At 43.4% G+C, this 23,115-nt stretch overlaps 1 protein-coding gene across 1 annotated transcript in view; it reads right to left on the minus strand.

Annotated features, from left to right (window-relative positions):
* Positions 1–6,170: 6,170 nt before the first annotated feature.
* The window catches only part of Trmt6 (tRNA methyltransferase 6 non-catalytic subunit), a 48,881-nt gene continuing 31,936 nt past the window's right edge, over positions 6,171–23,115 (minus strand). Inside the window, exon 10 of the mRNA XM_068367690.1 lies at positions 6,171–6,402. Within this exon, the coding sequence (XP_068223791.1) occupies positions 6,232–6,402 (171 nt within the window). The 3' untranslated portion in view covers positions 6,171–6,231. The remainder of the gene's footprint in view (positions 6,403–23,115) is intronic.

The following is a 23,115-nucleotide window of genomic DNA, read 5'->3' on the forward strand; positions in this document are numbered from 1 at the left end:
ATTCTGTTCTGGTAGCATTATGATCCTTTGAGCACGCGGAAGCCATAGCTTTAATTGTATATCTTCCTTATAGAATTTTTCTAAAGTTCTTTCTTTCTGTTAACAGTTATGCAAGCTGTGCTAGTAAATTGCAAATACCTCTAGAACTCATCCTCTCATTTCTCCACTGATTTTGTTTGGAGTTTTGTTTCTCTAATGACTGTCTAGAGCCTATCATTTCTCTAGTGACTGTGTCTTGAGTATCTTATTTATCTACTAACTGTGTCTTTGAATAGAAGTGTAGACACTGACAATTCATTCAGCAAGGTTAAATTTTGGAGTTTCCTTATCTATTCCTGGCTGCCTCCTACTAGAGAGCCTGTCACTTGGATAGTATACTTGACCATCCATGACTTTCATCCAAAGTATCCTAGCCGTAACTATGTGGGTATTATAATACTGCCCAGTTTGCCATGGCCTCTGCCATTGGCTCCCATATACTTTTTCTTATTCCTCCCAGTTTGGGCACCTTGTCAGTTAAGTTCCATGTGTTAATCCTGCCAAGTTCTGAGCTGAAACTGGTTAGTTCTCATGCGTGCAAGGTCAAGATGTAATGGAGATCAAGGCAATAAATATGTTACTGAAACTGAAGGGACATAAATCTTCAATTCTTCATGCAAGTGTTATTAAAAATACAGGTACAGCAATGAACTTACTTTAATGTTTGTGCCATTAAATTAATTTATAAATTTTCTTTGATCCATCAGAATTTGCTCTACCAAACTCAAACAACTGCACTTTTATAATATTGTACAATTAATTAATCACGGGTTATCTTATTCACTATTAAACAGCTGCCAGTCACAACAATAAACTAAAGATTAAATCCCTGTTCCTCCTCAAGAAGTACTCTAGGATGCCAGCCAAGTTAGCTTGAAACAAGTCCTCATTCAGTGTGATAAATTGGGTGTTTAAGCTTTGAAAACAGGAGACATATAGCTGGTGAAGGAGATGGAAGCAGAACTTCACGAGAAGATTGCATCCCTAAAGTAGAATTTACATCTATCGAGGGAGAGGGCAGTTATGAGAGCATGAGATGATATCGTCCTGGAAACTGAAGATAGAGGCTCAGTAGAAGGGTATGATTACTTCACCTGTTCCCCTTGCCATAGGTAAGATCTAGGAGGTATTAAATGGCAATACAGTATCTCCCCAAAAGTAGCTGCCAGTCTCGTCATCAGGTGAGATATTTCAGTGTGACTATTCCGAGTTGATTAAGACATTTCCGTAAAACTTATATTTGCAGGGAACCGGTCCATGTTGCTAGTAGCTATCTAATAGTCTCACTAAAGTCTGGCGAGTTGAGGTATGTGGTAAGCATTACTGTATTTACCAAAATTATATAAATAAAACAAATTGATCAGAAAATTAATTCAAAAGTAAGATTTACTATTTGACAGTTTTAGTACAGTTGCATTTCTTAACAGATTTTCTTGCCATATGAATATTTGAAAATTGGAGAAAATGTAGAGAAATGACTTAGTTTCAATTATTGGTTTATTACTTTTAATATCCATTTTTCCTAACTAAATAAACCAGAGTCCTTTAATAGAAATATTATTTTGGTGAAGCTGAACTGGCTTTTTAAAGGCCTTTCAAATGTTTAATGAGGTGGTGGTTGTAGCTACTGGTGAGTGGAGGGTAAACCTTGCCCACCTGACAGTCAGGGAAGATCCCATTTTGACTCAGGTTTATATAGTTAGGAAAAATACAATTTACTTTGGAAATATGTAATTTGTTCCTACATGAATATGAAACATTGTCCTTTTATAGGAAATTTGCCCTTAGAAAGTAGGCAGTCCTTAGGACCAAACTGGCTGGTTATCTTTCCCTAGATATCAAGGCACTTTGTCCTGTAAAAGAAGTTGAAGTGATGACTCTGGTGTCAACCTCCTAATGACATAGGCATAAAGATGTTGCTGGGGGAAGAATCTACTTCTGTGTAGGCTATATGGTAGCTGAATGTATTGTCATTTAAAAGAAATAGGTTTTCATACAATTTTTTCCATTCTCCCGCTTGTCTGGGAGAATGGTGGAAGTCCTTTTAAAGGACAGTTGCTCTTTAGTGGAGCTTGCCTGCATCTAGCATCTGGTTTAGCAAAACAGCTGCACCCCCAGTGAGAGGAAATGAAGGCCAGTAATTCTTACCTCTACTTCTGGACTTAAGTCGCGCCTATTATCTTGGACAAGATCCTTCTTGACCCATGAAACGAACTAGGTATGTAGACTTATGGGTATACTTCCATAGGCAGCTGGCAAAGCAGGTTGTCTGTTGTTTCTAGACTATTGCCCCAAGATTTGCACCCCAAATGGGTTCTTGAAAGCTAGGGTTGATCAGATATCTCTTGACTTGTGTCCCTTTACTGGTTGCAGGATCAACATTTCTTTATCCTTCCGGTGCTAAGAAAGAGTATGGTGATTTGCCTGAAGCTCTGAGGTCTTTTTTAGGAAACATCTAACGCCGTCACAGAATGGAAAAGTAAGTCATTCTGATCCCTGCTGGATGCTTCTTGCAAGTTAGAGATGAAGAACTAAAACTGGAAGTTGTGAATGGATGGGTTTTAGGTTTTGGACTCGAACTCTGGAACCACAGTGACGGAGATAATTACTTGCGGCTCATGCCACTTGCCTACTCGCTTCACTAATGCTAAGATTAGGAGAAGGAAGATAGTCTTGAGGTCCAGATCCCTATCTGATGCCTATCTCTTGGCAAGCTCGCTTGAGAGACCTGACAAGTCCCATGACATTCCACAGCTTAGGTTCCCTATGAGGATAAGACTGTTCGAAGCTCCTAATGAGTTTAGAGAATTCTCACAAGGAAGAGAGGCGTAAGCCCTTCAATCTGAAATTTGGGCGAGGTCGAGCAATAACCTTTCACCCTGAAAACTGACAAAGGTAGATGAGGAAATCAACTGATCTGGATATCACTTGGCGTCTGGCCACTTGGAACCCATCAGACATCCTTAGAGATGATGTCATCAACAGTGTTGATTAATTGGTAAATCAGCGTATGCGTCTAGATCGTGCCAGGAGTGTTGGAAGGCATCTTCAAATGCTGCCAACCAGTCTGGTACTAGAGAGCAGAATACTGAAGTCTCTTGTTCAACTTGGTGATCAGCAGGTCGATCGATGGTGATTCCCTATGAGCAGAAATCCTTTTTATCATGTAAAGAGGTAGGGAAAATTTCGGACCACACACTGTATTCCTGAAACTGAGCATGTCTGCTAGAATATTTCTCCTACCTGGAATGAACTTTGGTAATATCTCTACCACATAGTCTACTGCTGAAGTATTCACCTGCTTTCCAACTTGCAAATTGTCTGTGAAACAGTGCCCATTTGCTTCTTGACGTAGGCCACAACGGTAGTGTTGTTCTTCATCAACACTAACAAATGCTTTATTAAACTGTTGGAAAGCTTATAATGCTATCAGTGCTGTTTTCATGTCTAGTAGGTGGATAGAGGTTGATATGCAATTATTTTTCTTCTGAAGACCATACACTGAGACTGTCCGGTTTCTCAGGTGCACACCATATCTCTCTCTGGTTGCATCTGTGAACAGCAGCATTTCTGGAGGTGAGGTGTTGAGAAGGGTCCCTTGATTTAGTTAATTGTTGCTCAGCCAACAGACTAGCTCATCCTATACTATGTGTTCCACTGAAACCAGATGGTAAGTGGTATTGGTGGTAGCTGACCAGGGAAACTTTAGAACCACTGAAGCTATCACTGATGGAACGTGCTCTTCCAATAAGGAAACAGGGAAAGCTATCTCTGGAAGATGTTGACACTGTTAAGCCGGAAGACTGGCTACCTCCGTGTCCATATGTATACATTAATTATTACTAACTCCTGTGCTTGGTCATGATGACAGGACTTTTCCCGATTGACCACAGTTTCTAGATTACAACAAAGCGAAAGAACTCGGTCTCAATCCGAGAGTACCTCTCGAGAAGGACAAAATCAGCTAGTTATCAAGATACCTTGCCAAACAAATCCCATATGAGTATGCCCAAGTAGGGACCATGTAGCAGACTATCCAAAACACACAGCTCTGAACTGGTATACTATTTCTCCCGGGACGAAGCAGAGGTACAATTGGATATAGGAATTTTTGTCATTAGACAAGTTGGCATCTCTATCAGTGATATTCTCGGTGGCTGAAGATGAAACATGGAGCGGGTAGCAAAGTGCTCTTTGCAGTCTGCTCACTCTGAAGAAGTAAACCAAGCCACACCCTTACTACACGGTGAGGTTCAAGTGTTTAGCCAAGCCTACCACCACCTCTTCAATCTCTTCCTACACTATCTATTTGGTTACTCACTGACAGGGTACATTTCTTCAGAGGGAGGTGTGACAGAACTCCTGTGTCAAACTATACACTTCCTTTAAACACACGCATGAAGTGCAACGTTTGCTGCCTCCACCTTGAATGGTATCTGGAGCACAAACTTATTCAACAGAGATTGATGGCCAGTCTCCAGCCACTAGGTGACTCATATGTCAGGAAGAGTTGACTGTAAAAGCCTGGAAAACCGTTTCAGACAGCTTTTAAGTGCATTCATCCTCTACATCGCTCTCACCTCTACCGCTAGGGCTAGAGCTTCCAGCGATTCCACAAGGTAGGTCTGGAACATCGTCAGTTATCACTGTGCAAGTGTGGGGAGGCGCAAAGTTACAAAATGTTAGGTGGTATCCGTCACGGAGGACTTCCACCACCCAGCTATATGCTCTGTGTACCAGCCACATTACTCAATGGCTAGACATGCATCCCCAAGTAGCGGCAGCTGTCGGAAAGCGGGGATGTCAACGAAAGCCTTCCCTTCCTTCCTTTACTCCTCTTTCATGGACTGGCCAAATTGGGGGGTGAATGACCATTCAGTGGGCGTCAGCCCTCCCCCACAGGAGCCATAGTAGCCTCCTTAACATCATTGTACTCGTGCAAGAATATAAGGACTTTCAGAAATATAGACTGTCTCTGGAATTTCCGCTTCTGTTGGCACTGGGCTTGAATAGGCAGCTGTAGGGTCTATGACATTCCAGGCTCATCCTCCCCCTTCTCAATGTGTACCTCAGTAGAATCGTCTCCTTAAGAGTTCTCACATACTGGTCTGAGCATGGAACCGAAGTGATATGGAAGCGATATCCTGATGAGAAAGATGGACAACAGTTTGAAGATTGGACTCTCCTTTAGAGGTCGAAATGCCCAAAAGTTTCACGCTCAGAGGTTAATTAGTGCTTTAGCCTCTAAATAGCAAGCAGCAGTGTTTGTCATTAGGTTGATAAGAGCCTGACTACCAATTGAATGTATTCCATGTGGCGTATATTTTCAGTAAGCCCCATCCCTCCATGTTCAAGGATTTCTTCTACTTGTTCTTTTTTCGAGTAGATGCTGAAAAGGAGGAGGAGCAGAGACAACTCACCAGGGATCAGAAAGACACTGCAGGGAGATAAGAGTGGCGCCCTGTCCATTAAACGCGAGGTAGCAACTAGTGATGTCTAAAGTATGCCAAATTCGTTGTCGTAAGGCCACACTAGCAATGGAATGACAGCAACTAAAGTGCAATCCAGCAGAAACATGCATAATGTGGTTAATGGTAGGTATGCACAATTAGTTGTCAAATTTACAATTTATCCAGGAAACGACTGCATATCCTTGTCGTCTTCTTTTCGTACAACCCTCGAACATGACTTTATACCAGCACATTTAATCAATCGAAAAGAAAAAGCAAATGACTTAAAACAGCCAGATGAGGTAACAAGAAATCATGTATGTATTAGCTAAGTTAGAGCTTTGCTGCCCAACGGATGAGCAGCACTTGCCCTCTACCCGCCAGTGACTACAACCATTTCGTAAAACTTTTAAATTGCCGTTCTAGCTTCGCCAAAATCCTCCTCCTATTAAAGGACTATGGTTTGTGTTTGTATAGGAACAAATTTAGTCTTAAAATTTAAAGAAACTGTCCCCCTAACCCCCCTAAAAAAAACATGTCATTATACCACTTAAGCTTTTGAGCTCAGTCTTTTTATCAAGATTGGTATTAATGAATTTTGAAATTTTAAGGAATTTTGAAATTAATGAGTTTGTTCTTTGTATGAACATTAGAGGATAAAGGTAATTCAATATACATTGTAAACAACTGGCTAAAAACTTTATTTAGAAACTTTTTTTAATGAAACATTACAAAAATATAATTACTCTTTGGATATACGAGTACCATAAAGAAGGTATCCTCCACCACCCGACATATTCACTTCAGGATGTGTTCGCTGAGGCAGGACTTGATAGTGACGTAACCACGTTTCAGTTAATCGTAAATTGGTACAATTTTGTGATTTAACTTCGAAGTACAATTCCATCAATGGCTGTAATGAAAATATTCAAAATAAGAAATATATAAGTGCAAAGCACTATACAAATATTATTGTAATGTTCACGTGACTTATATCCTCTTTAGTGTAACATAACGTGAGAACTTATCAATACAATATGACCAATTTTGAAGTGATTTGTATTTTCCCTGACTATACAAACCTGACTTATGATAACAGCGAAGCTGGAACCCGACTTGAAACTTATTACAAGGTGTCAACAGCTGAATGATTGTTACCAGTTAGCAGCGGAAGGGTTGTGTGCCTCGCTGATAAACCACTGTGATTCCAGATGGGACTTACGGGGTTAGGTGTTGGCAGGTGTGTAAAGAACTTGTCTTTGTATAGTTAGGAAAAATACAATTGTTCCAACTCAGAGTACTTGCCTCGAACTACTTTCTTAGGAGGATCTGGGATCTCCTCCCAACCGACCAGAATTTTGTGTAGTTTACCCTACTCCCGTTTTCTATGCGGGGTAACCTCTGGCAGTGTGATACGCGCCCAGAGACGACCCAGGGTCAGAGAGCATGCTTGCTCAGGTCTCTATCTCCTAGAAAACAGAGTGTCCCTTCGCCTCTCGCTTCGCCCGGCGTTTCTTCGGACAGAGTCTCTCTGCCGCCTTCCCCTACCCAGTATAGGGGTCGAGGTAAGTCTGTTGCGGGAAAGAGGCCTGTGGCCCTTGAGTCTGATTTACCTGACAGTGGCATTGTGTCTTCGATCCAGGGAAGTGGGGGGCCTGAGGGAGGGACGGGAGTGTGTTTGGGGGACAGAGCCCTGGTCTCGTCGGACGATCCTGTGTGGGGTAAAACTGCTGCAGCCTCTTCTCCCGCCTCTTGGGCAGGTTTTTCAGCTGCGTCAGCAGCCGAGGGTGCCGCCGTCAGACCCCCTCGCGTGGGCGCCTCCGAAGACGCCCTTCAGATCTCCCCTGAGGATGGAAGAGGAGTTTGAGACCTGGTTCCCCAGCAAGGAGCTCCTCTGCTCCCCTCCAGCGCCTTCAGCTACGTTCCCGTCCGTCTTCCTGGAGCCTTCGTCGCCGACCGAACACCATGTGGACCCACCAGCAACACGGCGCGACTCAGGCCCTTCACTGTGGTCCTACAGGTCTTCGGGCTCCTCGGTCGAGGCCTACTTCTACTCCTCGGAAGACGGAGCCCCGAGGGACCATAGGAGACGGCGAGATAGGTCTCGCAGGAGACTGTCTCGCTCACGTTCCCGTTCCAGATCCCGCCACGTGGGTAGGCGCTTTAGATCCCCCAGAAGGAAGTATAAGAAAAGCGACTCGCCAGAGGAAGAATGGGTACTTGTCGCCATACCCCGTAGCCCACTCCTGGGGGCTTCAGCAGTACCGAGCACCTCGGGATGGCTCCCTAGGTCCCGCTCACCAGTAAGATTTTTCACTAGCAGCAGGTATGATCGACGGAGGGAGTCTTCTCTTCAGGCCCCAAGGGACAGGCATAAGTCCGCGAAGGTTCCGACTCCATCTGCCCAGCGGAGAAAGTCGCCCCTTCGGTCTGGCAGCCGTGTCCCGGCCTCAAAATCTACGACGAATCGTCTGGAACGAGAGAGAGACTTTTCCTCGACGGGCAAGCCCCCAGACCCCTGGTCCTCCAGAAGAAGAGAGAAATCCAGGACGGAGGCCTCCGTCCCTATGGCGATGCCCGTCTACACCCTGAACCGCCGAGACTGGACTACTCCAAGAAGATGCCTCCTCCCCGTGCGGCTCCCCCCGTCGGAGGTCCTCCGTCACGAGCACCTGAGCATCCGACGGAGAATGTAGAGGACGATGTAGAAGGTTTGGTAGCAGAAGTTTCGGCCTACAGGCGGGTGATAGGCCTCATTAGGCGCCACCACAGGCTGGCAAACCTGAGGCCTCCACTGACGAAGTCTGGCTCTCGAGCCTCAGCAGGCTGGTGGATGCACCTGTGCAACAGAGGCCCTCGCTAGCCCTTCCTTTAGCTAGGGATGTTAAGTTGGGCATGGCGCACGTTGACAGGATCGTGGCCAACCACGTGGAAGCTCCCAAGAGCCAGTGCGCCTCCAAACTTCTCCAGGGCCTGAAGACACAGAGCCAGCTCTACCTTCCCGAAGGACGCCGCGCAGGTCCCTGTACGGTGGAGCCAGCAGTCGCCATCCTGGGACAAAGAGCAGCAGAGGAGAGGGCTACCACTGCCCCAGTTTATTTCTCCCCTGCGGAAACGTCCATAATGGAGGAGCTGGCCAAGGACCTGGTACACGTGTCATCGTGGCTGGATTGGTGGGGTTCCAAGCCTCGCACGACCTCGCAATCCCGGAGAACCAGACCTTGCTGAAGGAACTGATTAGCTCGGGAGGCAAGGCCCTGAAGTTCCTCGCCTACCAATCCATCTCGCAGGCCGCAAATTGGATACTGCGGAAGAGGGACACTGTGCTCAACAAGCTCGTCAGGAGGCTCCCTGACGGAGAAGCGAGGTCCCTGAGGAGCCTGCCACTGTGGGATGACTCAGTGTTCCCCCTGAAGGCGGTAGAGGAGACGGTAGAAAGGGTCAGGAAGCTAAAGGATGCGGGAGAACCCAGACCCACTCCGGCGAGAAGACTGCCCATAGAAGGACACCCTCCGACGTCCCTCTCCCTCCTCGCGCCTCACCTAGCCAGCCCACAAGAGACGCCTCTATTACGTCCTGGCAGCAGCCTTCGCAGGCCCCCTTAGAGGAACGCCTGCTGTGCACATTCAGCCTTCAGGCCGCCAGAAGAGGTCGTTCAGGCCGCGCCTCTCGAAGGAGATAGGGAGAGAGGCTCCCTACTCCTGCCGAAGCCTCAAACATTCTTGGCAAGCATGGCGAGACCACGGATCGGATCCGCGGACTGTAACAGTTCTGAAAGAAGGGTACAGGTTGCCCTTCCTGGCGGACCCCCCACCTCTGATACCAGATCTGCACGCGGAATGGTTGGCACCCAAAGACCCCTTGAGAAAGACAGCCCTACAAGAGGAGGTCAATGCGATGCTGGCGAAAGGGGCAATAGAACCAGTCAAGAACCAGGGTCCAGGGTTCTACAGCAGACTCTTCCTGGTGGAGAAAGCAACAGGGGGCTGGAGACCAGTCATAGACCTCTCAGCCCTCAACAGGTTCGTGTGCAAGACCGACTTCAAGATGGACACTCCGAAGTCGGTCCTAGCGGCCTCGAGGGAGGGAGACTTCATGATGTCCATAGACCTCAAGGACGCATACTTCCAAATCCCTGTTCACCTCTCCAGCAAGAAGTACCTAAGGGTAAAATGGGGTACCCAAACGTTGCAGTTCAAGATCCTCTCCTTCGGTCTGTCCACAGCCCCTCAGGTCTTCACGAGGGTTTTTGCAACAGTCTCAGCCTGGGCACACGAACCGGGCATCAGCCTGATTCGGTACCTGGACGACTGGTTGTTGCTTTCAGCCTCAGGGGGAAGTACTGAGGGAGCAAGGCACGAAGCTCCGCCAGTTCTGCAACGTCCTGGGTATCATCATCAACCTGGAGAAGTCCCAACTGATACCCTCCACCAGGATGAACTACCTCGGGATGGTCCTGGACTCCCGGTTGGCGAGAGCCTTCCCTTCCGCGGAGAGACTGAACAACTTGGACCAGATCCTGCGGCCCTTCCTGTCGGACTAGCCAAGGAGAGCCAAGGACTGGCAGAGACTGATAGGCCACCTCGTGTCGTTAGAGAAGCTAGTCCCACAGGGGAGACTCAAACTCAGGGGAGTACAATGGAACCTGAAGGAGACCTGGAACCAGAGAGACTCCCCGCACAAGGTGGTCCCGATGTCCCAGGAGACGAAGGAAGTCATAGGGTGGTGGCACGACAGATTGAACACCCTCAAGGGGATGCCCTTCACAGCCGACCCTCCGGAGATGCTCCTGTTCATGGACGCATCCAAGGAGGGTTGGGGTGCTCATTTCCTCGACAGCACAGCAAGAGGAAGATGGTTAGCCGAAGAGAAGAACCTGCACATAAACATACTAGAAATGATGGCAGTGCGAAGAGCATGCCTAGAGTTCGTCCATCGGCTCCGGGGAAACACCGTGGCACTGATGTGCGACAACGCCACGGTGGTGGCCTACATAAAGAAGCAAGGAGGACTGAAATCAAAGGAGCTGTGCAACCTCACGGAGTTTCTGGAATGGGCCGAAATAGAGCAGGTCAAGATCTCGGCCAGATTCATCCCAGGGAAGAGAAACGTCCTGGCCGACGGCCTCAGCAGAATGGGTAAAGTGGTAGGGTCCGAGTGGTCCTTGCACCGGTAAGTGGCCAAGACTCTCATTCAGAAGTAATCTTCTTGAGTATGCGATGTAGGAGAAGCCATAAACCTAACCTTACCATTTTGGCTGACATCAGAGCGAGTACAAAGGACCATTTTCAACTTAAGCTACAGTCCATCAAGACAGTACAGTACTGTACTTCTACAAAGTCTCCATAAGGATTAGAGAACTCCAATCACATTCCATGGCAGTGGTCTCACTTCCGACAGAGGCCAGGCCTGTTCACAACTTCCTATGCATATAGACAGCTCTACCGAAGAGGAAAAGATCAACCCCTTTCACCCTTGAGACATGGCTGAGCAATAGCCTTTCATTGCTTATACTGAGCAGATTTTCCCCCTTTGGAGATACAGTAAAAAAAGGATATCAGGGGTCTAATGACTCTGAGGGGAGAGACATCCCTTGCATGATAGCAACCACAGAAAATAGTCCATTTGGCTTGATAAACCAAGGAGGAGGACCTGAGGTATCCAGACATTGTTTTGCAACCTTTCTCAAAAGCCTCTCTACGTGAAATGCTAGTTAACCTTCAAACGTGAAAGCGTAGTGATTCCACTGAATTGTGAAAGATCCTAGTGTGTGGTTGTCACAACAGGTCTGGAAGGGGAGGCAGCTCTCTCAGAACCCACAACAGTGGCATTGAAAGGACAGGGTAACACTACTTGTGACCACAGCGGACCAATGAGAGCCACATTGAGGTTGCGAGTCAATCTGATCCTGTTGAGAACGTTACTTTACAGGCAAAAAATGGGGAAAGAGCATAGACCTGAGGATGTCCCATAGATATCGAAAGGCATCCTTGAAGGCCACCTCCTGTTCTGTTATGGCAGCAGCAGTGTACTGGGGATTTCCGGTTGAGGGACGACACAAAAAGGTCTACCATTGGTGAACCTGAAAAAGCCGTTATCTTGTTTGTGTCCAAGGATTTAAAGACCACTCATATCCAGCTATCTCACTTGATCAGGTTGCCTGTCAGAATATTTCCCTTGCCCTGGATGAAGAAGGCCGATAAGGAGATTGCCAGAAACTCATACCTTCTTGTTTAGGTATGCCGGTACGAAGGTGTTGTTCCTGATCAACGCCACCAAGTGGCCTCACAAGAGCGGTTGAGAATGCTGGAAAGTGAGGAAGGTAACTCTGAACTCTAGCATGTTAATGTGGAAATCCATGTTGGAGCTGGTGGGCTACCAAACTTTCCCTTGATGCATCTGGGACCAGCACACAGTATGGTCTGGAGGGGGGAACAGTCTGGGTCCCTGCGGAAGTTGGTGTCATTAAGCCATCCATCAGGATCTGTGTTTAATCTCCTCTATTGAAACATCATTCCAGGATGGATCTTCCTTTTCGACTAGAAGGCCTTGCGTTGTCACTGAATGGACCACAGCTGAAGTTGTGTTTTTCAGAACTAGGCACTCGAAGGAGACTATAGGTGTACTAACAATCTCTGCAACTGATGAGCTTGCTGAGAGTTTTGTTTTAAGATCCAGTGAAGATGAGTACTTTCCCTCAGACTATCTAAATTCAAGCCTAGGTATACCAATTTCTGTTTGGGGCCTAATGCGATGACCTGAGCCACATCACCTTGAACTGGTATACCTAGTTCACTACCAAGAACTGGAGGTACTTCCTGAAGGCAGGATGGATTGGGTTCTAGTAGTATACATCTTTGAGAGCTATTGTAACCATGAAGTCTAGCAGTGTGAATGCTTGCCTGACCATGGCTGCAATCTCTATTTCAACTGTAGTCTATGACCGGTCCCCAGCTCCCAGACGCCTTCTTGACAAGAAGGAATCGATGGAAGAAGCTTGAGGATCCGTCGCAGGTAAGCATGCTTGTGCCCACACTGAGGTACACGAATGAGCTCCAATGAACGCCCTTCTGCCGCATGACCTGAACCTCTGCCTGAAAACTAAGACCTTGCCCATTCCTGACAGTAGACCAATGAGGGTGAAGGTGATAAATTAGAGAAGGGTGGGGAGGTATCAGGACTGGAGCATGCCCCTAGTCCCTAGCTCCAACGCATGATTGATATTCCCTCCTCTATCCGTGCTGTAGGTATCCTCCCACATCGCATCGCATTGTTGGAGAAATCTCACTCTAGTGGAAGAGGAGAAAATTGTGGAAAACTTTGGTCTTTGCATGATAGTACTGTTCAAGGGGCATCCTAAGCTCATATGTGTTCCAGGGGGACATCCCCCAACGCTGCTTAACTAAGCTGCTCGGAAGAGAGAGAACAGCAGTGTTCTCAATGTGGTCTTATCGCTGACTTTCATAGTCGGTGACTGGCTCTTCTTGATGTGTTGGTAATACCTTTGACCAGATGGTCAGCATCACTGACCTGACAAAGTATTATTGGTATGCTTGTGCATATCTCTTACTATCCGTACGAAACCTATTCGATAAAAGAAAATTGGGGGTTAAGGCACCAGGGTTAGGGCTCTATGGTCGACTGGCAAAGGGTGAAATGCCAAAGACTAGGAGGGCAATAGCAAGTGACCGCTCTTGAGTCATATGCCCAAATGCAACTACTAAAAGTACAGTACAGTTCTTGAAAATTATATTTTAATTATAAAATAAATTTTTGAATATACTTCCCGGTGAATATATAATAGCTGCTGCTCCAGCGGCTCGACAGAAAACACACACAAAAACTCGCGAGCGATAGCTATGAAGGTTGCGGGTGTGCCCACCAGCGCCAACTATCGGCCAGATACCACACATGCATGTAAACAAGCCTTCAATTCTTCTCGTCCCGCTGCGTCTCTATTGGGGAGGAAGGGAGGGCCTTTAATTTATATATTCACCGGGTAAGTATATTCAAAAATTTTGTCAGACAGATGCTTATTTTTGAGTAAGTTTCGTATGCAGAAGGTTTATGTATGTTATTGATGTCTTTATTTGTGGGTTTTGTTAATTAATAAGAGATGGGGAGACAAATGCAGTTAGTAGTAATTGTAAAGATATAGAAAGAGTTGTGGAGAGACAGGAGAGTGAACGGGAGTTAAGTAGGATGTTTTCAACTAATTTCGCTGACTCCAGGGTTCTTTCCCGTAAACAACCCCCCCAAACGACAGGATCCGTTCTTGAATGTCGAACGGAACATAGACGAATGAGACGTGGAAGCCGGGAAAAAGTCACGTGATTAAGGATAGCTTGACACGCCCAGGACGACCATATATAAGCAACGAGAAGACGGCATCTCGCTCTCTTCCTAGTAGTCACTCTGTATAATAGGTCTAACGACCTACTTAACCTGCCGGGTCTCCTTGACGATCAACACGTGGCGGCTGCCTATACCAAATTGAGGGACGGCGATTACGTAGAATACTAAAGCAGCCGCGAAATTACAGGGGAACAATTACCCCTGAGAACGAAGGACGACGAACAAAGTTACTACGCCCGCACCTGAGTGTCTGTGAGTGCGTTTGGCGAGACGTCCCAGAGCGACCGAGAGGCGTGACGTCCCCGAGTGACCAAGGCGTGTCTAGAACTTCGCGCCAGCCTTCCCAACACCTGACGAAGGCTCATACTTCAGCGACGACAGTAGGTCTATAGATGACGTTTAGGCCTAACTAAACCAGGATTCACCAAATTCTCCAGCCAGTGTCAAGACGTCTGAGTTCATCCCTAAGTGTTAATGTAGAAACCACGCTTTTGTTTTTGACTGCTTGTAAGTGCCTGTTCGAACCCCTTTTTTGTGTCTAGTAAAGAAAGAAACCAGCATTCGTATCCCTCACCCACGTAACTTTGCTTAAGTAAACTCCTGAGAGAAATTCAATTAATATTAAACTAAAGGAAGAGGTAAGATACTAGACTAATTAAGAAGTTATTGCAAGAAAAATCAAGGACTTCATCACAAATGGTGGCATCGTTAAGGGATACTGTGCCGTGTTGTATTAAGTTTGAACTAATACTGGCTTTATTTCAGGAAAGTGCTGAAACCCCCTTTTGAGTGTCAAAGAAATACAAAACAATCTCAAGAAAAAAAAAAACAGAGGGAAACCAAAGGAGTCGTGAACCAATGGATATGTGAGTAGTTTGCATGTTTGCGTTCACTCTCTTGTTTTGTATAAATACTGTCTCTCTATAGAATAGGAAGTTAGGGCATTTGTCTCTCGTAAGAAAATTTTGGTGTTTTAATTTTTCCTTTTTTTTTTTTTTTTGTGTGATGAGTCTGGACAATATTTTCCAAAGACTTACACAATATCAATACGACTTGAGATTAACTGCAGACAGACGGTCGCGAAGTGCTAGTGTAGGAAGACGTCAAAATCTGACTAGAAACCGAAGTTCGAGTCCGGTAAGAGCAAATATTGCCGATATGAATTCCGCTGGGCTGATCACACAAACCACACGGTTTTGTGGAAATGTAAGTAGGGATAATCCCGACAAACAAAGGTTAGAGAAATACAGTGTAGATAAGTGGTTAGCGGACACAGAGAATAGGATCGCTAGTTTTAAAATAACTGACGATGTTGCAAAAATTAAACAGGCAATGATGTTAGTCAACGTAGACGTAGGGGATGCTCACCCTACATTAAACGGTAAGGCCTTTGAAAAAATTACCACTTTCAACGAGTTCAAGGAGGAATGCAGACTATTGTGGCGATCGGCCAAGGAGACCGATCGGTTGTTGAACTTGTATAGGTTTAACTCTGCTAAATTTGAAGGTGATTCCATGCCTAGTTTGTATACCCAGGTTCTGAATCATTTAGGAGTAGTTAAGGAAGACATTTTGTCATTACCCACAATCACGGTAGGAGACAGAATGCAGTTTAGTGAGGATAATAACCAACTGGTGGATTTAGATGAAATTTTGACTTATATGGCCTACGGTACATTGTATGCAGCCTTTGGTGAAAGGGAAAGGAAGGCTTTCAAGGACCTAAAGTTAGATCCTGCCCAGAAGCTCACAAAAACGTTGAGCCAAATCCAGGAAATCATCCAGAAAAACGAGACCCAAATTGAAGAGGTCACTTTTTCGGCAAATACCAAGCAAAGAAGGTATCAGAATTACAGGGAAGATAAAAATAACGAGACCGGTAGGAATAAATATTACCATAAAAATTATCAAAATAACCAGCCCCCTTACAAGTCAAATGAACAAAACAGAGGAAATTATAATGAAACATATAAATCTAGAGGGAATTATCATCATAAGGGAGCTAGACCAAAGAATAGGTATTGCCAGTATTGTCAAAGAGGAGGTCACACAGACCAAGAATGTTGGTACCAAGGTAAGAAACATAATAAACCCTCCGAAAATACTCCTCAGGTACAGGCAAGGGATAACTCAAACCCTACTAATTACTCCGAAGAAAAACAAGGTAATAGAAAGTGACTAGAAGAGCAGGATAGGAGTCCAGGAAATAGGGAAACCAAAGAATGGAAGGATGTTGCAGGTAGCGGAGGTACATCCACGTTGCCAGCAACATACTTATCCTTCCGACAGCAATCATTACCCAAGACAAATATCAAGATAGAAGGTAAAGAATGTCTTAGTTTATTAGATTCAGGAAGTACTGTAAATCTCATAGGGCTCCATACCTTAACTGATTATTTGAATATACCTATTTCTGCAATTAGGAGTGAGGATACATTAATTCAGGGGATAACTGGCAATCAGCTTAACAATGTAGGAGCCATAGATTTAAACATTGAATTGCTAGAGAAGAAGTGTCAAGTGCCATTTTTGGTTTTGCAAGAAGTAGCATTTCCCGCTCGAGCTTTGATTTCTTTTGCAACAATGCAAGATTTTGGCATAGTTTTTGATTGTCAAGACAGAAGATTAGTTCTAAAGGGAAATAATCAGGAAGTCTGTTTCCAACTTGTTGATGACAAGTCCACTACAAATTTGGCCAATTTGCAGGGGACCGCTTCGATAGTTGAAACACACTCCGGTTCAGGAAGAGAAAGGGAAATCAAAGTAAAATCAGAAGAAAGGGAGAAAGAAGAGAATTTAGCAATTGCACCCAGAAAGGGGGAAATTACTTCTTGTAAAGGCAGCACACATACTAAGGAGGAAAATGTCGACAGAGAATCTGAGAGAATAGATAAAAGGGAATTCCAAGAAGTTTTGCTGCTAGGCACATTGAATTCACAAGAATTAAGACACTTAAGAGAAACAGAATCTCAAAAAGGAGGAGATGAAGATTCATGTTTTTGTACTCAAGTACAAACTGGGGAAATAAGTCTGATCAGCACAGCAGATGCAAACAAAATAAGATTTAGGCTAGCTAGAGATGTAGTACTACTGCCAAATACTCTTTCTAGAGTATATTTAATAACCCGCCTACACACAAATAATGATGTAATCTTGACCCCAGAAGGATTACCAGAATATGTCAGAATGGATAACTCATTAGTTCAGATGGAGGGATTAGCCTGTACTACTTATGTCATGAATTATTCTGATAAAAGACTCCATTTGTTAGCGGGTACAGAATTTTGTACAGGAATAGAAGTTACACACAAAATGATTCCGTTAGAGGAGGAAGCATTCTTTACCATAGGAAACATTGATGCAGGGATAGATAGGGAGATAGATAACACCGATTTTCCTGAGTACCGTAAAAGGTTAATAGAAACCTTAAATAAATATAGGCAGGGCATAGCAATTACAGGTGATAGGTTAGGTAGGACTGAGGTGTTAAGACATAAGATAATCCTAGATGATGGAGCCAAACCCTTTTTCATACCTAATTATAAATTACCCATCAGCCAACGTCCAATAGTAGATAAAATGATAGAAGAAATGAAAGAAGAAGGAGTGGTCATACCCTCTAAATCACCTTATAATTCTCCCATGTTGTTGATTCCAAGAAAGATGGAAGTTACAGATTAGTGATTGATTATCGCAAGTTGAATGCGAACACAGTTCCTGATAGGATGCCCATGCCTGTAATAAACGATGTATTGGCTCAGTTAGGAGGAGCAAAGATCTTCTCATCCTTAGATCTACTAAGTGGATATTGGCAAGTACCTTTAGACGAAGAATCAAAGCCATTAACTGCCTTCAGCACACATAAGGAACACTTAGAATTTCAGGTAATGCCATTTGGGTTAACATCAGCTCCATTGACTTTTGTAAGGTTAATGTTACAGATCTTAGGAGACATAGAGAATGTGTCAGTCTATTTAGATGATGTCATTATATTTAGCAAAGATATAGAGAGCCATTTCGGAACCATAGAAATCGTTTTAGAACGACTAAGACTGGCAGGATTAAAGATAAAGGTTAAGAAATGTCAATTCTTGAGGAAATCATTAGAATATTTAGGGCATGTGATCAGTGCTGATGGATTGCGCATGCAAGAAGGAAAAATAAAGGCGATTGTGGAATATCCTGCTCCACAAAATTTGAAAGGTGTAAGAAGATTTTTAGGGATGATAGGATACTATAGACCATTTGTCAAAAATTTTGCTACTATAGCTAAACCATTGACAGAATTAACTAAGAAGGATGTAGAGTTTGAATGGAAAGCAGAGCAAGAGGAGGCTTTTCAAAAGTTGAAGGAGAAATTAATCCAAGATCCTATCTTAGTGTATCTAGACTTTAGCAAGCAATTTTACTTAGCATGTGATGCTTCAAATACAGGAATTGGAGCAGTTTTGTTACAGAAGGCAAAAACCCGAATGAGGGTAGTATATTATGCAAGTAGAGTCCTGAATGCGGCCAAACGAAATTACAATACCACAGAAAAGGAATGTTTAGCCATTTATTGGGCACTGAGAAAGTTTCGGCACATTTTGTTAGGACACAAAGTAAATGTACTTACTGACCATAAACCCATCTGTGACCTATTTAAGAAAAGAGCTTTCACTAATAACTTAAAGTTTAATCGATGGTTTATTAGTGTGCTAGAGTTTGCTCCAGAATTTAGATACATTCCAGGTAAGTTTAATACTTTAGCAGATGGATTATCTAGAGCACAAGAGGATACTGAAAGAATTATCACAACTAACACTTTTTGTTTCAGCTGTCAGGTCGTAGACTTAGATTTGGAGAGAGTTAAAATAGAACAAGAGAAACAAGAAAGTATCAGGAAAATAATAGGAGATTTGCTACAAGATGAAACCTCTAGGTCAGATTTTGAATTAATAAATGGGATATTATATAAGAAGGCTAAGGATAGGAGTGCTTGCTCTAGACTATATGTGCCTGACACCCTGACTAAAGAAGTATTAACTCTAACACATACCCACAAGTTGGCAGGACATCCAGGAATCAAAAAGACTCTGAGAACAATAAATAGAAATTATTTTTGGCCTAAGTGCAGCGAAGAAGCAAAGCAATTTGTAAATGAATGTCAAACTTGTAATAGGCATAAAGGTCATGTAAATGTCAGAGCTCCTTTAGAAAAATATCCTAGTAATTTAAACCCTTTTGAGGTAGTTCAGATGGATCATATAGGACCCTTTCCAAAAACTTTGAGAGGAAATAAATATATACTGGTATTCATTGATTATTTGACTCGGTATTTAGAAATTGTCCCAGTCAGAGATAGAACTGCAGTTTCTGTTGCAGAAGCTTTAAAGACCAGAATACTCACTAGACATTCGTGTCCGGAGGTACTTTTGTCGGACAATGCACCCGAATTCACCAGTGAGGTAATGAAAAAGCTTTGTGAATTTTTTGAGATAAAGAAATGCGAGATAACCCCTTATAAGCCGAGTTCAAATGGGACAGTGGAAAGGGCCAATAAGAAGATACTGGATGTACTGCGAACTATCATTAGTCCAACTACAGAAGATTGGGACCTAGCGTTAGAGGACGTTCAGTTTACTTTGAATAACACAGTAAATGAGACAGTAGGAGAAACCCCACACTTTTTGCTTTATGGTTATCAGAAAAGACTGCCAAACTCATTGTTAGATGACGCAAAACCTCCTAGGCACACATATGATTACCAGGACTATATAGCTTGGAAACTGCAAAGAACCTTTCAAATAATAAGACAAACCAGACAATCTTTAGAGAAGGGCCAACAGGTAAATAAGAAATACTATGACACAACTAGTTCCATGACTGACCTGAAGATAGGCTCACAAGTATATATAAAGGTACATGTAAAGGAAGGACCAAATGAAAAGGTATCTCCCAAATTTGAAGGTCCTTATAGAGTGTTAGAAAGGGAAAGGAATAATAAATTTAAGCTGATACATGAACAGAATTTAGATGTAAGGTATGCCCATTGGAATCATATGAAGGTTGTAAAAACTAATCCATGGTCCTCTCAACTTCTACAGGAAGTGGTGGAAAAACTTCCTTCTGATCCTACCCCTGGTGGTCGGTATCACTTGCGAAATAGACATTAAAAGTGGGGCCTTGATACAAAATCATGGAAAAGGTGAACTGTTAACAGATTTTGCTGTAGTAAAAATTAATGTCAATTCAATATTAGAAAGGGAAGAACATTTGAACCAGTTAGATAAAGAACTACGGAAGTGCATACTAACCCATAGTGATTCTGCCTTTGTAGAAGTATTAAGAAATTTACAGGGTAAAATTGAAGACATTGTCAGGCCTCAAAGAAACAAGAGATCTTTGTTACCTTTTGTAGGAAGTGCATTTAGTGCTTTGTTTGGAGTGGCTACAGAAAACGATGTTAAAGGTTTGACTGATCGTGTAGAACTAATCGAGAAATGGGCTAATCAGAAGGGTAATCTTATAAGTACTCTAATAGAAAATAATAATAAGAATGTAGAGAACATAAAAAAGATGGTGGAATTTATTAATCAAGTTAACGTGAATGTTTCTGATAAAATAGGTGACATAGAACAAGTGTTTAAGTTGGTTCATGAAGTAGAAATCGAGATTGGTGATCACAAGGAATCTGTGAACGGACTAATAAATGCACAAAAGGGAATACTCAGCCCTGCTATCATTTCTCCAAAAACTTTGAAAGAAATTATCGATTGGTGTATGGTAAATAGCCATTCCAAGCCTTTGCTAGAAGATATATTTTGGTATTACACAATGTCAACTGTGAAAGTAACAAAAGGGTATTTGTTGGTATTGATCCCCTTCAAGGGTATGAATTTGTTTGACCTGTATACAATACATCCTTTCCCAGTTAAGATAGGAAATGCAACAATAATTTGGAACCATCCGAAGGTTCGTCTAGCATTGGATAAGAACAAGTTGTTGATGATTATTTTAGAAGAAGGTGATTTAGAACAGTGTGTGTTGATAAGTGAAAGTCAATCCATGTGCAATTTTGTGCAAATTAAACAACCTATGAGCAATTTTCCGTGTATCCAAGGTATTTTCTTTGAGAATTATGAGTTGATGAGAGAGTGTAAATTTGAAACTTTTGCTTTGCCATACAGGGCATTACATTTAGGTAATGAGATTTTTGTTTATGTACAAGGTACTAAAAATGCAGAAGTTACTTGTAATGGGAAGACTCAAACATTTCAGTTAGGAAACTTGAAGTCATTTGCAGATTCTTGCTCAGTAGTGATAAATGATTATCTCTATTATGTACCAAGTGTGTTTTTGCATTATGAGTTAAATCAATCTTCCATTGCAAAGAGTTACGAGAACAAGATTAATCATTTTCGGTTAGACAAATTAACAGTGGTAGAAAATGTGGCAATGCCACTTGATAATGATTATGTTCTGTTTTACAAGCAAGATGTTGCACCATTTCTGACTGTGTGTAATGTGTTTTTGATTGTACTTGTTACTGTGGTAACGTATAATGTGGTGAAGTATTTGGTTTTCAGAAAATTGGAAAGGATTAATGAGTTGCTACTAGTTATTACTGGGAAACCTAAAGAATAGGTTTGTTGTTTTGTTGTATGTGAGGATTCTATAAGAATCCTAGTAGCTGGCCGAGTGGTGTCAGACAGATGCTTATTTTTGAGTAAGTTTCGTATGCAGAAGGTTTATGTATGTTATTGATGTCTTTATTTGTGGGTTTTGTTAATTAATAAGAGATGGGGAGACAAATGCAGTTAGTAGTAATTGTAAAGATATAGAAAGAGTTGTGGAGAGACAGGAGAGTGAACGGGAGTTAGGTAGGATGTTTTCAACTAATTTCGCTGACTCCAGGGTTCTTTCCCGTAAACAACCCCCCCAAACGACAGGATCCGTTCTTGAATGTCGAACGGAACATAGACGAATGAGACGTGGAAGCCGGGAAAAAGTCACGTGATTAAGGATAGCTTGACACGCCCAGGACGACCATATATAAGCAACGAGAAGACGGCATCTCGCTCTCTTCCTAGTAGTCACTCTGTATAATAGGTCTAACGACCTACTTAACCTGCCGGGTCTCCTTGACGATCAACACGTGGCGGCTGCCTATACCAAATTGAGGGACGGCGATTACGTAGAATACTAAAGCAGCCGCGAAATTACAGGGGAACAATTACCCCTGAGAACGAAGGACGACGAACAAAGTTACTACGCCCGCACCTGAGTGTCTGTGAGTGCGTTTGGCGAGACGTCCCAGAGCGACCGAGAGGCGTGACGTCCCCGAGTGACCAAGGCGTGTCTAGAACTTCGCGCCAGCCTTCCCAACACCTGACGAAGGCTCATACTTCAGCGACGACAGTAGGTCTATAGATGACGTTTAGGCCTAACTAAACCAGGATTCACCAAATTCTCCAGCCAGTGTCAAGACGTCTGAGTTCATCCCTAAGTGTTAATGTAGAAACCACGCTTTTGTTTTTGACTGCTTGTAAGTGCCTGTTCGAACCCCTTTTTTGTGTCTAGTAAAGAAAGAAACCAGCATTCGTATCCCTCACCCACGTAACTTTGCTTAAGTAAACTCCTGAGAGAAATTCAATTAATATTAAACTAAAGGAAGAGGTAAGATACTAGACTAATTAAGAAGTTATTGCAAGAAAAATCAAGGACTTCTTCACAATTTATTTTATAATTAAAATATCATTTTTAAATATTTAACTTAGCCGGTGAATATATAATAGCTGATTCACACCCAAGGCGGTGGGTAGAGACCAGAGTTAATTAAGTTTACAGCGTATATGCTTAGAGTTTTTGACAGTTATCAATATAACAAAACCCAAATATATAGGTACCTGGTAAGGAAGTTGACTTAGACGATTACTCTGCCTTGTAAGTCTGTCTTCCTCACGAAGCCCAGCGATCCTCTTAGGATGCTGAAAGACTCCCAGGAGCTGAAGTATCAAGGGTTGCAACCCATACAAACAGGTCCTCATCAAACCCCTAATCTGGGCGCTCTCAAGAAATGACTTTGACCACCCGCCAAATCAACCAGGATGCGAAAGGCTTCTTAGCCTTCCGTACAACCCAAAAAACAATATTAAAAACATTTCAAGAGACAGATTAAAAAGGATATTGGAATTAGGGAAGTGTAGTGGTAGAACCCTCACCCACTACTGCACTCGCTGCAACGAATGGACCCAGTGTGTAGCAGTCCTCGTAAAGAGTCTGGACATCT

Source organism: Palaemon carinicauda, unplaced genomic scaffold (assembly GCF_036898095.1).
Source record: "Palaemon carinicauda isolate YSFRI2023 unplaced genomic scaffold, ASM3689809v2 scaffold105, whole genome shotgun sequence".
Classification (NCBI taxonomy): domain Eukaryota; kingdom Metazoa; phylum Arthropoda; class Malacostraca; order Decapoda; family Palaemonidae; genus Palaemon; species Palaemon carinicauda.